This window comes from Oryza glaberrima, chromosome 10, assembly GCF_000147395.1.
Source record: "Oryza glaberrima chromosome 10, OglaRS2, whole genome shotgun sequence".
NCBI lineage: Eukaryota > Viridiplantae > Streptophyta > Magnoliopsida > Poales > Poaceae > Oryza > Oryza glaberrima.
In genome coordinates, this window is record NC_068335.1 from 1,357,742 (window position 1) to 1,377,821 (window position 20,080).

Below are 20,080 nucleotides of genomic sequence, written 5' to 3' on the forward strand. Positions count from 1 at the left end.
GTAGGAAAAAAAAAACAGTTGCTTGTTTGTTTATCATAGGCTTTTTGGCTTATAAGTTACTACATCCGTTTTGTAGTGTGACATTGTTGACTTTTCACATAACATTTGACCATTCGTTTTATTCATAAATATATAAAGTATAAGCATGTGAAATTACAAGTTAAGATTATAGTTTTTTTATTACAGTATAAAATAAGTTATAATATATATTTTTAATAAGATGAATGATCAAACGTCAAAGTCAGCGAAGTCATTACTTTTGAAAACGGAGGTAGTACTACTAGCTTATACAAACATGGATTAAGGCTGTGTTCGGCAATGGCAGTTAGGAACTAATCCCCCGCAATAGAGTGACTCATTAGCGGCCGTTCAGTTTTGGAGCGCGGTTTTATTGACGTGGCTCCTCTTCCCCTCCCTGACCACGTCATGTGCCTTGTGGGGAGGCCGACGCACGCTGACATGTTAGTGGATCCCACAATATATTTTAGGAACAAAAGGGTCCCACATTTTTTTTTTTCTAATTCTAATGCCATGTAAGCGCCATGTCACCACCACGTTGGATGAAGCCAAGGTCAACACCGCCACATAGGCGTCCCATCGGCGAAACCGTCCTCAACCACCGAGGGAGTCAAATTGCACCGATAGTATTAGTTAGGAGATCGAGATAACTGGTATTGTGATTCAAAAATACGAATCATATTCGACCACTAGTTAAGGGAGTCAGAGTGGACTTACTCCGTACAATATCAACCCCCCACCCACCTCCATGGGCCGGAATTGAGCCCAACCAACTAAACCAACCGAACGAGGCCTCAACCGTCACACCTACTTGCTGTTGTTACCCAGTGGGCGTTGGCTCCTCCGTTCCGTTCCGTTCCGTCCTGGAGGCGCACAGCTCAGGGAGGAGGCGCCCAGTACAAATTACAAACAACAACGACAAATCTCAAAAACTGAATCTCTCTCTCCCTCTCCCCTCCATTCCATTCGATTCGACCCACCACCGCCACATAAACCAAAAAAAAAAAAAAAAAAAACCGCCGCCGCCCGCCGCCGCTTGCTCCTCCTCCGCTCTACTCTCACAGCCGCCGCCGCCGCCACTCCTCTCCTCCCGTCGGCGGCGACCGACCTAGGGTGGGGGGCTCGACTCCTCTCGCCTCCGAGGTAAGCATGCGTCTCGACTCCTTCCCCGCATCCATTTCCGTGCCGTACGAGGTCAGGTCAGGGTTTCAGGCGCAGGGGGGGCTCCCAAGCCCTAGCGGCCACACCAGCTTGCGCGTTTCTGGTACGTGCAACGCACCCGCGCGCAGAGGGTGAGAGAGAGCGTGATGCGCATGGGGGTAGCCATAGCGGGCTTGGGTTGCTAGGGTTTGGTGCTGGCTGTGGCCGCGATCTGATATGGAGCGAACGGAGGGGATTTTTTTTTTTTGAGCTGGAAGCAAATGGGCTGCGATTTTCCCTCTCTATTTGCAAGGGTTTTTCTTTTTGGCTCTAGTGGAGGTGTGCAGTGCTGCAACTTTGAACCAAGTGATGCATTAGGGATCTTACCGTTTGGTTTCAACCTTTTTTTTCCCTAGCGGGTAGTGGCTTGTGAATGAATGAGGTGGGTGATGTTGTAATGTGTGCTAAATAATTTCAGACCGTGAGATTGTGCTCAATCGGCGGCTAATGTGTTATTGATAGGAAATGTTGGTTTTCCAAAGGGGTAATGTAGTTAGTTTATTTTGCAGTATTCGACGTCAGTTCCTCAAAATGGTCCTGTTAGGTGTTCACTAATCTCAGTTATACTGATTGCTGGACTTCACCCTACTGTACAACTCATCAAGTGACTTACCTGATGTTCACCCTTAGATTTTCATATACCTTACTGTTCTTTACAAAATCTAATTGCAGTCCGAGTGAGCAACTGGGCAAGTACTGAGAACCCCAAGTGACATTTAGAAGATCTATTCATTCATATGAAATGTCACTGCTTAGTAGATTCTTCTACAAGAGGCCTCCTGATGGATTACTGGAGTTTATTGATAGGGTCTATGGTGAGCCTCCAAATTTTGTAACACGGTCACATTGTCCTTTTACGTGCCATTTGAACTGATTTTGCTCTTTGTCACATTGCGCAGTTTTTGATTCATGCTTCTGCACAGAAGTCTTGCCACATGGCATGTACCCAGTCTATTTGACTGGTATTCTTACAGATTTGCATGAAGAACATAGCCAGTCTTCATTTCTGGGTATTAATTTTAGAGACGGGGATAAGAGAAGCCAACTCGCTGATGTCCTGCGTGAATACAATGTTCCAGTAATTGACTACCCTCGTCATTTTGAAGGCTGCCCTGTGCTTCCTTTATCTCTTATCCAGCATTTCCTTCGTGTCTGTGAACACTGGTTATCCACCGGAAATAATCAAAATATCATACTGCTACATTGTGAGAGGGGAGGCTGGCCATCATTAGCATTTATGTTATCGTGTCTCCTTATTTTCAAGAAACTGCAGAGTGCAGAGCATAAAACTCTGGACCTTATTTACCGTGAGGCACCTAAAGGGTTTTTGCAGCTCTTTTCTGCCCTCAACCCAATGCCCTCTCAGCTCAGATACCTGCAGTATGTAGCTAGAAGAAATATATCTCCAGAGTGGCCTCCAATGGAGCGGGCACTCTCCTTTGACTGCCTGATTCTTCGAGCCATTCCAAGTTTCGATTCCGATAATGGATGCAGGCCATTAGTCCGAATATTTGGGCGAAATATTATTGGCAAGAACGCTAGTACGAGCAACATGATTTTTTCAATGCCTAAGAAGAAGACTTTGCGCCACTATCGGCAGGTATGTGCTAGAGTTAATTTAGCATTGCCATCTACTTGCTTTGTGTCACTTTTTTTTGCATTAATCTGCAAGGTTATTATGCAGGAGGATTGTGACGTGATAAAAATAGATATACAATGTCCAGTCCAAGGAGATGTTGTTCTGGAGTGTGTACATCTTGATCTTGATCCAGAAAAGGAAGTTATGATGTTCCGGATAATGTTCAACACTGCTTTTATTCGTTCGAATGTACTAATGCTGAACAGCGACGATATAGATATAGTATGGGGTTCAAAGGATCAGTACCCAAGAAATTTTAGAGCAGAGGTATGAGCATTGCACATACTCTTTGTAACTTCAAGATACAAATTAATAATTGAACCTAATTTGGAAGTGCAGATGCTGTTTTGTGAGCTTGGGGGCATATCTCCTGCAAGACCTCCAACAGCAACATTGAATGGTGATATGAAAGGAGGTTTACCAATTGAAGCCTTTTCAGCTGTTCAAGAACTCTTCAATGGAGTTGACTGGATGGAAAGCAGTGACAATGCTGCCTTTTGGTTGCTCAAGGAGTTCTCAGCAAATTCCCTCCAAGAGAAATTTCAAAAGCTAATACTCAGTGATATGGAAGAGCTTTCAAAGTTTCAAGCTAAAGTTGGTCTCCAAATACCGCTAATGTCTCCTCTGGATTCTGATGAAGAAAAGTATTCAGTGGCTTCTGATTCGGTTTCTTCATCTGAGCATGAGAAGGTTCAGCCTGGTGGCAACTCATCTGACTCGGAGAACATTAATCATGATCTTACCACTGAAGATACTGCATCCATGGGTATAGCATTTGCCATAAGCATTGTGTTATGCAACTTTATATTGCTATATACCTGTTGCTATATATTCCCTCTGGAAGAATATGCCTTGTGTTGCTAAACCTGTTGTTTCCATGCTATCGATTCCCCCAATATCACTTCCGTTTCCTCCCAATTCTGTTCTTTTTGTTGCTATCTGTTTAAATTCTTATTCACAACCCTTGAAATTTTGCAGGCAATGTCTTGGTGAACACTCCATCTGTCCTACCTCCCACGACACCACCTCCTTGTGGTAGCTTATCTATCCTTTCCACTGATGAAAATCAGCTGCCCCCAGAAGTACAGCGTGAGTCACCAAGTGACAGGAAGCTACCATCTCCATCACCAACAGCTGCTGCACCGCCGCCGCCACCACCGCCACCACCGCCTCCAAGTGGAAACAAACCTGCCTTTTCCCCACCACCACCACCACCGCCGCCACCACCACCACTTCCTCAGAGTAACTACGCATCTTCTCAGCCTCCCCCACCGCCACCACCACCACCCTTGCCAAACTGTTTAGTCCCACCTCCACCTCCACCTCCACCACCGCCACCAATCTTGCCAAACCGTTCAGTCCCACCACCTCCACCGCCACCACCGCCCTTGCCAAATCATTCAGTCCCGCCACCTCCACCCCCACCACCGCCACCACCATCCTTGCCAAACCGTTTAGTTCCACCACCTCCAGCTCCGGGAATAGGTAATAAATTCCCTGCACCTCCTCCACCCCCTCCTCCCCCTCGCGCTTCTAGCAGAACGCCTACCGGTGCTGCCACTTCGTCAAAAGGGCCACCTCCTCCACCACCTCCACCTCCGCCTCCAGCTAATCGCACCAATGGCCCTGGTGTTCCATCTGCACCCCCACCTCCTCCACCTCCACCTCCAGCTAATCGCAGTAATGGCCCTAGTGCTCCAGCCCCACCCCCGCCTCCACCATTGCCTGCAGCTGCTAATAAAAGAAATCCTCCAGCACCACCACCTCCTCCCCTGATGACAGGAAAGAAAGCTCCTGCACCACCACCTCCGCCACCTCAAGCACCAAAACCTCCTGGAACAGTACCCCCTCCGCCACCATTGCATGGTGCATCAGGTCGACCACACCCCCCAAGCTCAAAGGGTTTAAACGCACCTGCACCACCTCCACTATTGGGAAGGGGAAGAGAAGCAACTGGATCAGCAAAAGGTCGTGGAATTGGATTGGCACAGCAAAGTAACCCTCCAAAGAAAGCTTCACTAAAACCTTTGCATTGGGTAAAAGTTACACGAGCAATGCAAGGCAGTCTCTGGGAGGATGCGCAAAAACAAGGAAATCAGGCTAGGTAACTGCCATTGGAAAAGCCATAGCTTGAATTTTCCTATTTTAATGCATCACCCTTTCATTTTGCACCCTTCAATTTCCTATGATGATTTTACATTATTCATTCATACCACTTAAGTGATAAAGTACCACATCCTTGTTTGTGGACTTACAGTTATATTGCTCTCTTGACTAAAATCTAAATGAACTGGAATGCTGGATTGATGCATTTCTGCTTTTTTCATCCTAAAATTTCTTGCTGGGTTTGCAATTCGATTTTCTTTTTAACAGTTGGATAATCCCTCTATTGGAACTGTTACTTACACGTTTATTTAGATAATGAAATAAACTTTATTTACATATGAACTATATTTTAGGGCTCCTGATATTGATTAAACTTTATTTACATATGAACTATATTTTAGGGCTCCTGATATTGATTTATCAGAATTGGAGAGCTTGTTCTCCACTGCGGTTGCAACCAATGCAAGTGAAAAAGGAGGAACAAAGCGCGGTTCAGCTATTAGCAAGCCAGAAATCGTTCATCTGGTATGTACTACTACTCAAACATTTGTATGCTAAACACTTGTATCACAACCTTTTTATTCAGTTGTTCCATGATACGTTGGAATGTTAGAACTCTTGTTTGTCTAAAGCTTTTTCTATTAGATTGCACGATGCATGGACACTGCCTTTTCTTCCGTGAATATATATTTATCCTTTTTATGTATGTGATCAGTTTATTGATAATGAGACTACATAAGCTTTTGAGTTCAATCATAAAAGTGCATAGTAAAGCATGGAATTATGATTTGTTGCATACATGGTATTCCCTGCTGCAATCTTTGCACTCTTTTGAGTGGCATTTGCTTGCAACACAGACTTCTGATTTTCTTTATTGTTATATTTGAAGACTTCAACTTATTTGTAAATCAACACCATCCTATCCTGTCATGGAGAATTCTGTTCCTCATTTCATTAGACAATGAATTCTTTGTTTTTATTTCAGGTTGATATGAGAAGAGCAAACAATTGCGAGATCATGCTTACTAAAATTAAAATGCCTCTTCCTGATATGATTGTAAGTATCTTTCTTGATTGAGCCGCTCCCTTATAATAGAAAGAGATTGGACATCAGTTTCCTCATGCAGAATATTGATAACAAGTTATTTTTTGCTCTGTTGATAACCTTTATTTATTTATCTTGAATACCTGAAGTTTCTGTGTTTCCTGGGTATGTATATTTCTAGGTTTTCACAGTTTTGATTTAGGTATGGATAGGGAGACAGAGAGTACATATGATGAGCTACAGCAATGGTTTAGAGCCTAGCATAGCTAAGTTAAGAGATAATTGAGCCTGCCATGATGTTGTTAGGTTGATGGGTGGTGAGGGCCCATATTGACTATCATGAGATCTTTTCTTGTTAGCGATACACTCATCCTTTCTTATCTCTATGATCTGATCGATTGCATAAGACCCGCGATAGCAATAGAACGGGGAAGTACCACTTGGCTACATCCGCCCCTTATCCAGCTAAAGGATTTTCTAATTTAATACACAGTTATTATTTTTTTCTCAACCAGACACATTTTCAAAGATTGCTGTTTATTTTTTTAGCTTACTTATAAGATTGTATGTGCATTGGTAGAATCTATCGTGAAAGAGAATAATCATGTGATGTAAAAAAAATCACACTAACCCCTTGCATACTACGAAGAAATAACAATATGTCATGCAATCCCCTGTCCCAAAATATAACAAGTTTTGGCCTTTAGAATTTGTCCCAAAATATAACAACTTCCCCACCAACATTCTCTTCCCAACCAATCACAACCCTCCATTCAATTTCCCCACCTACCTCCACTTCTCATCCAATCACAACCTTCCCTCATTTAATTCTACCTACTTTCTTAATAACTATATCCAACCTTAAAAATCCTTATATTCTGGGATGGAGGTAGTATTGATCGATGGAAAATAATTTGTCAGTACACAACTGAGTATTAACATATTAATGATGTTTCTTGATTGATTTGCATCCATGCAATTGCATCACCTTATTTGGATTAGCAGCATACAGAAGTACTGGGAAATTTGAATGGCCCTTGCCTCTATTTATAATTTAGTTATTAACCATGCCAATTATTGTTGAGCTGTGTCGGATTCTTGATACACATGGATGACGTTGTTATTAGCCAACATGTTGCTATTAACTAACATCCATCAGTCTAGTACTTTATTTACACTCATATATATATAAATTTAACTGGGTTTCTGTCAGAATGCAATATTGGCTTTGGATACGTCTGTTCTTGATAATGACCAAGTGGAAAATCTCATTAAGTTTTGCCCTACAAAGGAGGAAATTGAGATGTTGAAGGTACTTCTGTTTACTCGATTTTATTTTTTTTGTTGCAGTTTGGATTTCCCTTTGTTCACCAGGTATTTCTTCTGTTTTTATCCTAATGAACGTACCTTCCGTTTCTTCTTTATTTGTGAGCTCAGAACTACAATGGCAATAAAGAAATGCTTGGGAAATGCGAACAGGTTGGTCAATAGTTTGGTTGCATATTGTGTCCCATTGAGTATTAATGGAAGGTTTAAACTTCACTGCAGTTTTTTCTGGAGCTAATGAAAGTACCTCGCGTGGAGTCCAAACTGAGAGTGTTTGCTTTTAGGATTACATTTTCAACACAGGTCTGTTGACCCTCCTCTCTCCCCTGGTCATGTTATCTTCCTCTCTGTAAGTTTCATGTTGTGACTGAGAATCCTCCCTTTTGACAGGTAGAAGAGCTGAGAACTAACCTAACTACCATAAATGATGCAACAAAAGAGGTCAGTGTTACATCCTGCAAAATTTCAAGTTATGACTTTTCCTTCTGGCTGGCTTATTCAGTTATTGATCACTTTGTGCAGGTGAAAGAGTCTCTGAAGTTAAGGCAGATAATGCAGACCATTCTTACATTAGGGAATGCATTGAACCAAGGAACAGCTCGAGGTATCAAATAGTTGAAGAAAAATTATGGAATAATTTCTTCGATGGTCTTTTTAATGTGCTGATTGGTTGAACAGGATCTGCGGTTGGCTTCAGATTAGACAGTCTTCTTAAATTATCAGATACTCGAGCTAGAAACAACAAGATGACACTAATGCATTATTTATGCAAGGTATGCACTTGGCAGTGAGGAAGTGCTATTAACATATACTGTTGTGTGCTGAAGTTTCTCAGTTTTTGGTGTGGAGAATACCTCAAAATAATTCAAAGTTGGTTAGACTTTAATAGTTTCTGGTGAATTGTGCCACTTGTTATGCATTCAAATATGGTATGCATGATAGTCATAATTTTGTTGTTAATCTCTGCAGTTCGAATAATTTATTCTTGTACAAATTTGAGTTTGGCACCAGTCGTGTCACATAACTTCCTGTGGTCAAAATTATTTTGTTACATATTATCTCGGTCTACTGTAAAATATTTTAAGATGATTTAGCTATAGATTTGACAAAGCTCATATGGATCAAGTCATCAAGCAATTCTGGATTTGTACTATTATTTTATATGAAAGTATGCATGCTCCTGGTCTCCTGGGGATACGTGAGCGTGTAGTTAATGCATTATTAGGCCTCACAATTGGATAATTAGTCTACATAATCGCTTGGTTCCCTTAACAATTGGGTACCAGGTTACCATTTTTCAGAAAAAAAAAACTCACTTGCTATTTGTGCCACAAAGGTTTTGAAGAGCTCTTGTAGGATACCCCCAATTGTTCTCCTAGTTGGTAAGAGGACTATAAATCTCAGATGTAGTTTGATTAAGTATGTCTCATGCTTAATCTAAACTAGAAACAAAAACATGAGTCTGGGCCATCAACTGGATGGATGATTCAGATTTCAGAGCATAATTTCCTTCTATCCTCTTACAGTGGAGGGCTGAAAATTGAGTTGGATCATTACCCCACATAAGCACTAGTATGCGAACAACACCAACTTAAAAGCACCGGAGGCAATTTCTTTGCTTACCCTGTGCATTGCTCAATTCAATTATATCAGAAAAGACGTGTTTTACACTTGTGCAGTTACTACTATTACCCATAGACTATATCTACTGGCTCCCAAACCTTTTGAAAAGGAACAAATTTTAATTGTATTATTTACACTTGGGTAGTACTTGTGAAAAGTGGAATTTTGATCAATTAATAAAAAACTACAAATGTATGAAACTGAGTTTTAAGTTTTAGATTCAGATTCTAGTTCGTTTGATAGATTTGCATGTTGCATATTTCCAACTTTGTCATTAATGGAAATTATACAATTTTATATGCATGCCAGCATGTGTTCATAATTGAAATGCATGCCCCTCAATCCATGTAATAAGCCACCCCAAGTAAAAGTAATGTAATTAATTCTTTCTATGTATGCCATTTCGATGAATGGGAAAGTTTGTTTCTTGTTTCATGCTTCCATTCCTTGCAAGGAAGCTTTGGACGTATTAACAACAATGTTTTTTTTTTCCGCCGGGAAGGCCGAAGGAGGCCATCCGGATATATTAAGAAGGAAAAAAGTAACAACAATGTTTTTGGTCCTTTTCTTTTCATTATCCCATCTAAATATGAACTTATAGAATATTTTCCTTTCAAAAAGGTCAAAGATGACCTATTACCTCTTAATGTGTAATAGGACACCTATACTAGCCAATAGCCATTTGATCAAGAATTCAAAAGAATCGGCATCCATCAAAGTGGAGTACCATACGGAAATATTCAGTGGTAGGCTGTTTTCCACTAACAAACAGAGACACTGAGACAGTGAAAGCGTGGTTTATAGAATTTTGGGTGCATTTGTCTGACATTGCAAGTTACTGATTTCAAACAAGTTAATGTGAGTCTAATTGACGTTATTCAATCATCTTGAAAAGTCAGTTTTCTGGGGAAGTCCATAACATCATGGACTCATGGTATCTTTGCAACTTGCAAGGACCAACCTGGTTTCCTTTTTCCATACACTGGCGCTATTTACACGGACAACTTTTAAGTGAACTTTCAAAATAGTTTTCCAGTATAGCTATTGCTATTCATTCTTTTAACTTTTGGTATGCCATTATAGTGTAGTACACACATACACTGGCTGATAAAGGTTCAGTTTTAGTTCTGCATTTTACTCTGCAAGTTCATAAAAGAGTACCTATCGTTTAATCCGTTGCGTACTATAAAGACTTTTGAACTACTATTCAGTCAGTTGCCTTGTTGTTAGTATTGTTTGTTTACACAGTTTAGCTAATTTCTTTCTATTTCTGTTATATGCTAGCTTCTTTCTGAGAAATTGCCTGAGCTTCTTGATTTTGACAAAGATTTAATTCATTTGGAAGCTGCTTCTAAGGTACTAAATCTTTACTGATTATTATCTTGAATATTGCAATCCTCGATGACTATTGAGCTGCTAATCAAAATGTTGCTCCATAACTGCATTTATTATTTCCCTCAGATCCAGCTAAAGTTGCTTGCGGAAGAAATGCAAGCAATAAACAAAGGTCTAGAGAAGGTTGAGCAAGAATTAGCTGCTTCAGTGAATGACGGTGCAATTTCTGTTGGTTTCCGTGAGGTAGAAATATTCCCCCTTTTGTCTGAGAAATATTAATCATATTTATAACCAGTCCATTGTATGGAGGAGTTGTAGGTTACTCATTTTTGCCAAGAACACTAAATAAGGTATGTAGGTTACTCATTAATTCCAAGAAACACTAAATAACTTGACACTGTTATTTAAAGTGATTAAGTTAGTTGTCCCCAAATGATTTGCAATTTGATATATTACAGATATTAGTATACGTTCATACAAACTGCTTTTAGTAGTGTAGTATACGTTCATACAAACTGCTTTTGCATGCCTCCTTTGTTAAAGAATGGCCTCAGTCTGACATGCAGTATGTTTGATGAGAATTTGTGTCATGTGTGCGCGAAACAAATGAAATACTACATCCGTTTCAGGTTATAAGACTTTCTAGCATTGCCCACATTCATATAGATGTTAATGAATCTAGGCATGTATATGCCTAGATTCATTAACATCTAATACATGCCTAGATTCATTAACATCTATATGAATGTGGGCAATGCTAGAAAGTCTTAAAATATGAAACGGAGGAAGTACCCTTTTAGGATTGAATCAAGATAAACTGCTTTTGCAGGCATTGAAAAGCTTTCTTGATGCAGCAGAGGCTGAGGTTAGGTCCCTAATTTCCTTGTACTCGGAAGTGGTGAGTCCCTACTGTATTTTTTTTTACAAAGTTATTTGTGTTTGGAAAGATCCTGACAACATTAATTTTGTAGGGAAGAAACGCTGATTCACTAGCTCAGTATTTTGGCGAGGATCCAGCACGGTGCCCTTTTGAGCAAGGTAGTCTTTTTTGTTTTGGTACTTCACATTTTACTAGTCATTATCTTATCTCACAAATAGTTGCACATTTTATCCACATCACCACATATTACTGACCGATCATCATCCAATGTACAAAAATGCAATGATTCTCATCAAAGATCAAAATTTAAAATTCCAGACCGAAAATTCTCGCGCATGGTTAAAAATGGAAGATGGGTTATCTATGAACTGCATCATCGTGCTTCTGTGAATGTGATTAGCATTAATTTATTTATCAGCACAGCTTTATTTACTATGGTTGTTTTTTTTTTCAGTGACATCAATTCTGGTTATATTTGTGAATATGTTCAAAAAATCACGTGATGAAAATGCTCGAACTGCGGAACTTGAGAAAAAGAAATTAGAAAAGGACAAGGAAAAGGCAACTTTGTCTGCAAAGAAAGTCTTGGAATGATACTACTGCTACACTGAAGTTCCATCTTTGCGAAGTAGAGCCATGATCCAGCACCAGCCATGGCGGAGATGCCAAATTGTGTATTGTAAACGAGAACCTGCTTCTGCTTTTAGTGGACATGCAGGGCTGTAATGCCTGGAAGCTGCCTTGTTGGATGGGTGCGATCCACGAAATGGTAGTATCTTAACTCTTTCCGTGGTATATAAGATGTTTTATAGTCTTGGCTAGCTATTGAATGATTGCAGCCTGCATTAGTCCTTATCAATATCAATTTGTGTACACAAGATGTTCTATCCACCAAATATACACAAGCCTGTTAGTATTCCGTATTTCAAAGTCATGTTGGAATGCATTTCTAATGTGGTCATTTTCCTCCTTGCAGGGTGTCATTTGGATTGCAACCTTGGAAAGTTCTGTGATTACCAATAGGCGGCATTGGCGATATGGCTGAGCGAAGTGCAGCGAGAAGTGCTGCTGCTGACAGTTTTGGTGTAAATACAGTAGTTACTAGGATATAGTTGTATTACCTGTACATAGAATATGCAGCCCAAGTGGGAGGAAAGCAATTAAGCAAACAACAGTAGTGTTGTATAATCAAGAACAATCATGTTTCCCTTCGTCACAGGTGTTAATTCGTGGCTCGCCAATTTCTCTTGTGCTTTGCATTTTGCTCCTTTCTAATGCATTGGTTACTCAAGTAAACAGCCATGATAACACTAACACCAGAATGCGCGTATTGAACTTGGGTGGACAAGCAATCAAGCTATCTTACGTACTAGCACTGAGAATTTGGGATGTACTTCTCGATGATTTGTTGATCTCATTTTGTCGAACGGATCTACTCCCTCCGCTCTTCTTGTTGAATGGAACTAACCAACGTCAAACATTTCAGAGGGAGTACATATATTTTCTTCTGCAAGTTTGTGATGAAGACATAAGCGCGTAACACTATACAGAAAAACCCATCTTGAGTTTGATTTAGTATTTTGCAATTTGTCAAACTACGGTGAAAGGTTTATGTAGGAAGCAGATGATATTTTTTAGAAATGGATTAAAATCCGACCTCTACATCCAAACTTTGTGGAATTCTGCCCAACAAGCAGTAACCATTCTACTGATGTAGAAGCTACAAAGTTACACAATAGTTGCCCTTAATCACCACTTAACAAGCCGCCTAGGTGTACAATTGAGCATTATCATGAAATATGAACCAGTAGATTAATTCCTATTTTGAATATGATCGTCTTCTCCCGCTGTTTCTTTCACCGTATTTCTGATACATATCTAACTATAATTGAACAAGTTTGTCATGGTCAGCAATGAACACTACAGGAAAGTACAATAAGCTCAGGGATTTCATTGAAACCTCCGTTCCACAGAGACTTTGGGGGTTGTTCGGTTGACTGACTGCAGTGACTGTCGTGGTGATGCTACGTTTGTTACTGTAGCTGCTTTGCTTCTTTGCAGGCTATATCTAGTCCTATCAAATAACCCCTTTATTTTATTTTTAACTTTCTTCATTTATCCGATAAAAAAAGGCAGAAAGTTTAAGAAAGTAGAGGACAGATACATTGGAAGTTATAAAAAGTAGGAAACAAATGAATTAAAGTTTTAAAAAAGTGGAGGGCATATCTTTCAGCTTTATATTGGTACATGTGAGAAAAAAAGTAAGTCTTATTGGTACATATGATCGATACTTCATCTTAGTTGATTATACTCCCTCTATTCCAAGTCAAATTTCTTAAGTTTGAAAAAGTTTATATAAAATGTGACACCATTTCCAACACAAAGTAAATATACTATTAAAAATATATTTAATTATGAATATTATGGAACTAATGAGCCCTTTTTCTTAGAAAATGATGAGCCGTTGTTGGGATTGTGGATTGGTGGCCTCTTCTTCCCCTCTGCCAGCGGCAATCGGCGAAGACGGTGATGTCGGTAATTGTAGAGTATGTACTCCCTGATATCTTCACGACCTTCTCCTTAATTTCTCCTTCTGATAGCCTACACTTGAATCGATCGATCATTCATATCTGTCGATTGAGAAAAGTTCATTCAAGTGAAGATCATTCATATCGATCAATCGGTTTCTGTTTATGATAAATCATACAACTCCTGCATTGCAAAAAGACCAAGGATGAGGTGATGCAAAAGATCTAGATCTCCAGGATGCGTGCTTACTCATCACGACCTCTAACCAAATGCATTGTTTACTTAGGTGGATGCAAGGGAAGGATTAGAATTAAACCTATTAAGCATTTGATTGATGCATTTGCAGTACGCTGAACTCTGAATACTCAATACTTAATACGCTAAAATATCTTCCTCGCGCTAAGGCAACTTACTGAAACTGAAATAAGTGTTTGATAACAAATCAAACTGCAGCCTTTCAGCTTTAAGCAGACACACTAATATATATTTTACAAGAAACCGCAAGCATATTTATACATCTATGTATTTCTTAGTTGTTCTAGTGTAACTTCATTGAAACGTATAGGGCATGAGCTAGAGGAATGCTGCTGAATGAGTGTCTGGTATGCCTCCATCATTGTTGGCCTTGCATGAGAAGCTTCCAGGCAAGAAAAGGCCACCTTTATGAGAATTTTTATGCTTTCCTCTTCTGTTGTTGTGGGTGCTGTAGGCCGTTCATCCAATATTTCTTTGACCAATGTATGTTGCTGTTCTGATGACAAAAGAGTTTGCAACAATTCCATAGGATGCTTCCCCATTACCACCTCTAGAACAACAACACCAAAGCTATAAACATCACATTTCTCTGTCACGACACATGTGAAGGACAGTTCTGCACCAAGAAAAGAACAGACAAGAGTGAAATAAGTAATAATCACTGAGAAAACTGCACTTTAGGTATTACTCAAATTTTACAGAACATACCAGGAGCTATGTAGCCATATGTCCCCGCAAATGCGCTCCAGTTTGATGAATCCGGCTTCAAAATCCTTGCCGTGCCAAAATCCGAGACATAAGCCTTGAAAGCTGTATCAAGTAGGATGTTGTTACTTGTGATATCTCGATGTATTATGGGTGGACTGCAGTCATGGTGCAGATAAGATAGAGCTTGAGCCATATCTTTTACAAGAGTAACTCTCTTAGACCAATCGAACTCTTTCGCTAGCTCCTCATTTTCTAAGGTCATATAGAGGCTTTCCCGCTGAATGTAGTCATAGACAAGAAAGTTATAGTTCGGATGGAAGCAGAATCCATACAGTTTGACAATGCTTCTGTGACGGATTTGTGATAAGACTTCCATTTCACATAAAAGTCTTGTTTCATCATCTAACTCTTCTTCAACTGGATGAAGCTTCTTGACAGCAACTACATTCCCGCCTTGCAGTTGTGCTTTGTAGACCTTGCCATATCCTCCTATTCCAACGATGTACTTATCATCGAAGTTTTCGGTTGCCCTGATGATATCCTCAAATGCTAGTCTGCCATCGAAGTTCCAGACAGAAAACATGTTCCTTGCAACAGTAATAGCACTAGCGCTTTGCTGTTGTTTTCTCTTGTTATGAACAAGCTTTGTGATGACAATAATTGTAGCCAGAATGACAATGATCACAACAAGAACAATTGGCAGTAGCAAACTTAGTAGCTTTGGCTTATGGTGACCAGATGCTATAACTGAATAACAAGGTGGCAGGCCAGAGAGATTACCACACAAACCTTTATTGTGAATAAACCAGCTTATTGATGCATTTTGAAGTAGATGTCCTGCAGGGAAAGGTCCCTCCAAGTTGTTGTAGGACACATCAAGAACTGTTAAGCTCAACATGCGCGCTAGCGATGGATGATGGAAGACTTCCTCTGAACTGGTTGTGAGACAAATTAAGAATCTCTAACATCTGCAAGGTTCCAAGTTGTTGTGGCAACAAACCATCGAGTTTGTTGTTGCTAGCATCCAATATGATTTGCAGGCCTTTCAAATTTCCAATTGTGCCTGGCAAATTCCCATGTATATTGTTATTGTTAATCTTCAAAGATTCTAACCTGATGCAGTCCCCTAGTTCATCAGGTATTGGTCCACTCAAATTGTTTCTCGATACATCAAGGTACCCTAAATTGCTTAGCTTTCCTAGCTGTGCTGGTAAAGATCCTGAGAGCTGATTGAATGATAAATTTAGCTTATATAGGCTTTTCAGATTTCCAAATTCTGCTGGAATCTCACCACTGATATTATTAAGATCAAGTCTCGTTAATTCCTCTCTCTCCTCTCGCGTCGTCCTCCCCGGGCGACTCGGGAGGCGACGACACCGCCACCTCTTCGTCTTCAGCGCCTCCTCCCCCGCCTCGCCGCCGCCTGAGCGGGCGCTGGCAAAGCCATGCGCCCGTAAGGACGGCGGTGGCGGGGCCTCTATCCCCTTCGCGCCCGGCGGCTGGGGACGCCTCTCGTCGGAGACGGTGGTGCCCAGATCCGCCATGGCTGGCCGGATCTGGGGGAGCGGCAGTCGGCGGCGGGGAATGAAGGTGGCGGTGGTGGACGACGCGGCGCGGGAGGTGGCGGCTGGGGACGCCGCTCGACGGTGGTGATGCCCAGATCCGTGCGGTGCTGGCTGGATCTGGGGGAGCGGCAGCCGGCGGCGGGGAAGGAAGGTGGCGGCGATGGACGACACGGCGGCTGGTGGCGACTGCGGCTAGCTAGCGTCCGCGTCGGTGACTGCGGCTGCTGACGGTGGCAGGTGACGGCAGCGGCTGACTGCTGGTGAGGAGGCGGCTGCTATGGTGACTGCTGAGGCGGTGACGGTGGCGGTGGCTACTGATGCACCGGCTAGCGACGAGGCGGCAGCTGGCGAGCTGTGGCGGCGGCCGGATGGCTGCTGTGGTGGCAGCTGGCAAGGCAGCGCCGCGGCGGTGGCGGCCGCGTCTGGCGGCGGCGGGGAAGGCGCGGAGAAGTAGGCATGGCGGCGGGGAAGGATGCGGCGACGGGAGTACGAACGTGGTGTCGACAACCGGAAACGGGCGTTGATGACCGCGAAAGGGCGGCGGTGGCGGCGGCGGCGGTGGAAGGAGGCATGGCGGCCTCAGACGGCTAGTCGAGGGCGTGGCAGATGGCTGCATTTGGCCGGCGCGGCAATGGTTGGAGGAGGGTCGGAGACCGGCTTGGCGCAGAGAGGCGCAGCCGATGGTAGCGGAGGCCGGCTCGGCGCGAGAGGCGCGGGCGGCAGAGATGGAGGCCGGCTTGGCACGAGAGGCGCGGCCGGTGGAGGGAGGCTGGATTGACGCGAGGCACGTCCGGTGGAGGAGGCCGGCTTGGCGCGAGAGGCGCGGCCGGCGGTGGAGGAGGCGACCTTGGTGCGAGGAGGAGCTGCCGGTGGATGTGGCGCGGTCTTCGGCGCATGAAGGCTGGCCGGCGGGGGGCGCCGGTGCAGTGGTCCCACATGTTGGCAGAGGTTGAGTGGTGGTGGAGTATCGGTGCATCAGCCGTGGATTCGCAGGTGTTGAGCAGCGGGTGAAAACCTAGCCCGGCCTTGGCCGGGCTGGCAACGATGGTTAATTCCCCCTCCTGAGGGCATTGTCGTGCTGTCTCATCCCTCACGGGTGGTTGCCGGGCGAAAGCCCAGTCTTGGCTCCTTTGAGCCCCGACGGACGGCGGCGGTGGCGGTTTTCCGTCGCTTCTCTTCTTGAAGACGTCGTTTTGGCATCCCCTAGCCGAAGCCTCTCGATCGGTGCAAGCATGCTCTAGGAGTTGGCTTTGCGTTGGTTCCGAGGGTGTTCTTTTGGGCGATCTCGTCTATATTCCTTTGTCGTCTAGCGGCGGTCGGTCACGCTTAGCGGCGGCCGGTCCGTTGTTAGCCTTCTCTCGGTTATGTGTCTTGGCGCTGTCGGTGTGTGGGTGGCTGTATATATTTTTCTTTTTCCTGGTTACGACCCTCCAGGGTTGTAATCTTATAAATTTTTCCTGCTCTATCAATAGAATTTCGCACCGTCTTGTGCGAGTCGTTCAAAAAAAAAATTAAGATCAAGTCTGAGCACAGCTAGGTTGGACAACTTAGAGAGAGCAGGAGGTAACACACCTGTGATCATGTTTCCTTGAAAATACATTTCCTCAAGCTGGGGGCTAGCAATCCAATTTGGTGTGATCTGCCCAGAGAACCTATTGTATGCCAAGCTGACCGTTTTGAGATGTGGATACACACCAAAATGTTCAGATATGTCTCCCGTAAGCTGGTTTTTGTGCACGGCAATTCTAACCAAGCTTGTACATGTCTTTAAGCTTCTCGGAATGGGGCCATCGAAGGTATTCACACTAACCATGAAAGTTTTGAGTCTGCCCCCCATGCATACATATGTAGGCAAATGTCCTGAAAATTGGTTATTATCAAGCCAAAGGTCTGCTATGCCCGTGAGATTTTCGAATTCCCGAGGAAGAGAACCTGTTAATCGGTTATGAGACATGGTCATCAGTTGGATGTTCACCAAGTTACCGAAAGTTTTTGGTACTGAGCCTGAAATTTGATTATATTCAAAATCCAAAATATTGAGGTTCACCAAATTTCCGATTTCTTGGGGGATGGAGCCAGATATCTGATTATCATAGAGGGATAGTGTCACTAGCCTGGTAAGGTTTCCTAAGCTAGCAGGAAGTTCACCAGTAAGTTTGTTATTGTTAAGACCAATGTATTGCATCTTGGCGAGCATGCATAGTTTTGGGGGTATAGGCCCCGAAAGTTCATTACCCCATAGGTATAAAGTAGCTAGGTTGGTCAGATTTGCTAGAGTTGTGGGTATCTCGCCACTAAAGGTATTGTTGCCTAAACTTAAAACTGCAGATTGGCAAGCATTCCTATCTCTTTTGGGATGGAACCTGTGATTTGGTTTTGGTATAGATAAAGTTTTTCCATTTTCGTTAGATTGGATAAACATGCAGGGATTTCGCTAGTAAGTTTGTTACTGTTAAGACCAAGGTATTGCATCTTGGTGAGCATGCAGAGTTTTTGGGGTATAGGCCCCGACAGTTCATTACCATATAGTTGCAAAGTAGCTAGGTTGGTCAGATTTGATAGAGTTGTGGGTATCTCTCCGATCAATGTGTTGTTGCTTAGAGTTAAAAGCTGCAAGTTGGCTAGCATTCCTATTTCCTTTGGGATGAAACCGGAGATCATATTTTGGTGTACGAAAAATACGGTTACCATCGTTAGATTCCCCAAGGACGAAGGGATGTGTCCGGTGAGGCTGTTGAAGGAAAGGGATAGTGTGGTGAGACTTCGTAGTTCACCAATCTCATCTGGTATTCTTCCTGTGAGCAGGTTCAATTGAAGTTCAAGGTGCACAAGAGCTGACAGAGAGTTGATATTTAAGGGTATTGGACCAGAGAGACTGTTTTTGCTGAGATCAATACATGTGAGATATGGTAGAGATGAGAAGTCAAGCTCACCAAGCTGGCCATGGATGCCAGCAGCTGGAAGGGAGATGTTGGTCACCACTGGCCATGGCATACGGTGTCGTCGTCCATGGCGGATGACACTACGACTACACATGATCCCTGTCCAGTTGCAGAGGCTTGTGGTGTTCTTCCAGGAGCTCATATGCACTGATGAGATCCTGAGAGTGGACTTCCAGCGAAGAAGTGCCATTTATTGTGAATTGAGTGAGATTATGCTTTCATGCCGTTTTGCACCTACATAGTTTGCAGGCAAAGAAGGCATGACACGAGCAAGCGGAGTAGGAGTGTTGGCATTTGGATTCAAAGAAGATGACTGAAGCTATTGGTTTGTGATTACTTGTGCAGAGTGTTACGCCAAATTTATAGTGTAATGTTTCAACTGATGTCATCTATTGCTCCATGCCGCTTCACCTCTGTATATTATACTCCCTCCGTTCCAAAATATAAGTAATTTTGACTTCGACATAGTCTTTGAGATGCTACTTTAACCAACAATATCTATAGAAATAAAATATTTTAAAATAAAAGAGTTACATATTATGATAGTTTGTTTAATAATAAATCTAGTAATTTAAATAGTCAAAGTTGAAAATGTTTGACTTGACACTATGCTAAAAATGCTTATATTTTGGAACGGAGGGAGTATTTAAATATGATATTGCTGTTGGTCTTTGTTTGACCATTATTTTTCTATTACTACTAAAGTATAATGATAATATCTAACAACATCTATTATCTATCTATTATATACGCTCTCAAGCTGCCACTTGGCATGCCTTAAAATGCTTTTAAGTTGTCCGAATTCAATGGCTACAAACACATTTGATCTTGAGAGAGATATCACAAATGAGCATGAGGCTAGCGGTGCTAACAACGTCGAGGAAGCACTACTACAATAAAGGTTTTTCG

The 20,080-nt window shown here is 42.4% G+C and overlaps 1 protein-coding gene and 1 pseudogene across 2 annotated transcripts; one reads left to right on the top strand and one right to left on the bottom strand.

The window, feature by feature from the left end:
- Nucleotides 1-946: 946 nt before the first annotated feature.
- Nucleotides 947-12,384, top strand: LOC127786349 (formin-like protein 3). Of its 2 annotated transcripts, XM_052313726.1 has the most exons (20): nt 949-1,161; nt 1,891-2,033; nt 2,118-2,818; nt 2,903-3,124; nt 3,197-3,623; nt 3,836-4,961; nt 5,365-5,488; nt 5,949-6,020; nt 7,222-7,320; nt 7,446-7,487; nt 7,557-7,637; nt 7,725-7,775; nt 7,857-7,938; nt 8,013-8,107; nt 10,242-10,313; nt 10,419-10,535; nt 11,122-11,190; nt 11,264-11,330; nt 11,627-11,941; nt 12,149-12,384. In XM_052313726.1, exons 2-19 carry the CDS (start codon nt 1,961-1,963, stop codon nt 11,764-11,766), a joined length of 3,660 nt encoding a protein of 1,219 aa, XP_052169686.1. In that variant the 5' UTR covers nt 949-1,161; nt 1,891-1,960; the 3' UTR covers nt 11,767-11,941; nt 12,149-12,384. The 2 variants fall into 2 exon arrangements, with proteins under 2 accessions (XP_052169687.1, XP_052169686.1); XM_052313727.1 differs by lacking the exons at nt 11,627-11,941; nt 12,149-12,384 and having other exon boundaries at nt 947-1,161; nt 11,105-11,190.
- Nucleotides 12,385-14,219: 1,835 nt separating this feature from the next.
- LOC127752601 (probable leucine-rich repeat receptor-like protein kinase At1g35710) lies at nt 14,220-19,465 on the bottom strand (annotated as a pseudogene).
- Nucleotides 19,466-20,080: the final 615 nt, after the last annotated feature.

Excerpts from the sequence above, each read along its gene's own strand:
- LOC127786349 (XM_052313726.1), top strand. The coding sequence starts at position 1,961 with ATGTCACTGCTTAGTAGATTCTTCTACAAGAGGCCTCCTGATGGATTA. Across the intron at positions 7,321-7,445 it reads AGGAAATTGAGATGTTGAAG|AACTACAATGGCAATAAAGA; the intron begins GTACTTCTGTTT and ends TTGTGAGCTCAG. Across the intron at positions 7,488-7,556 it reads TGCTTGGGAAATGCGAACAG|TTTTTTCTGGAGCTAATGAA; the intron begins GTTGGTCAATAG and ends ACTTCACTGCAG.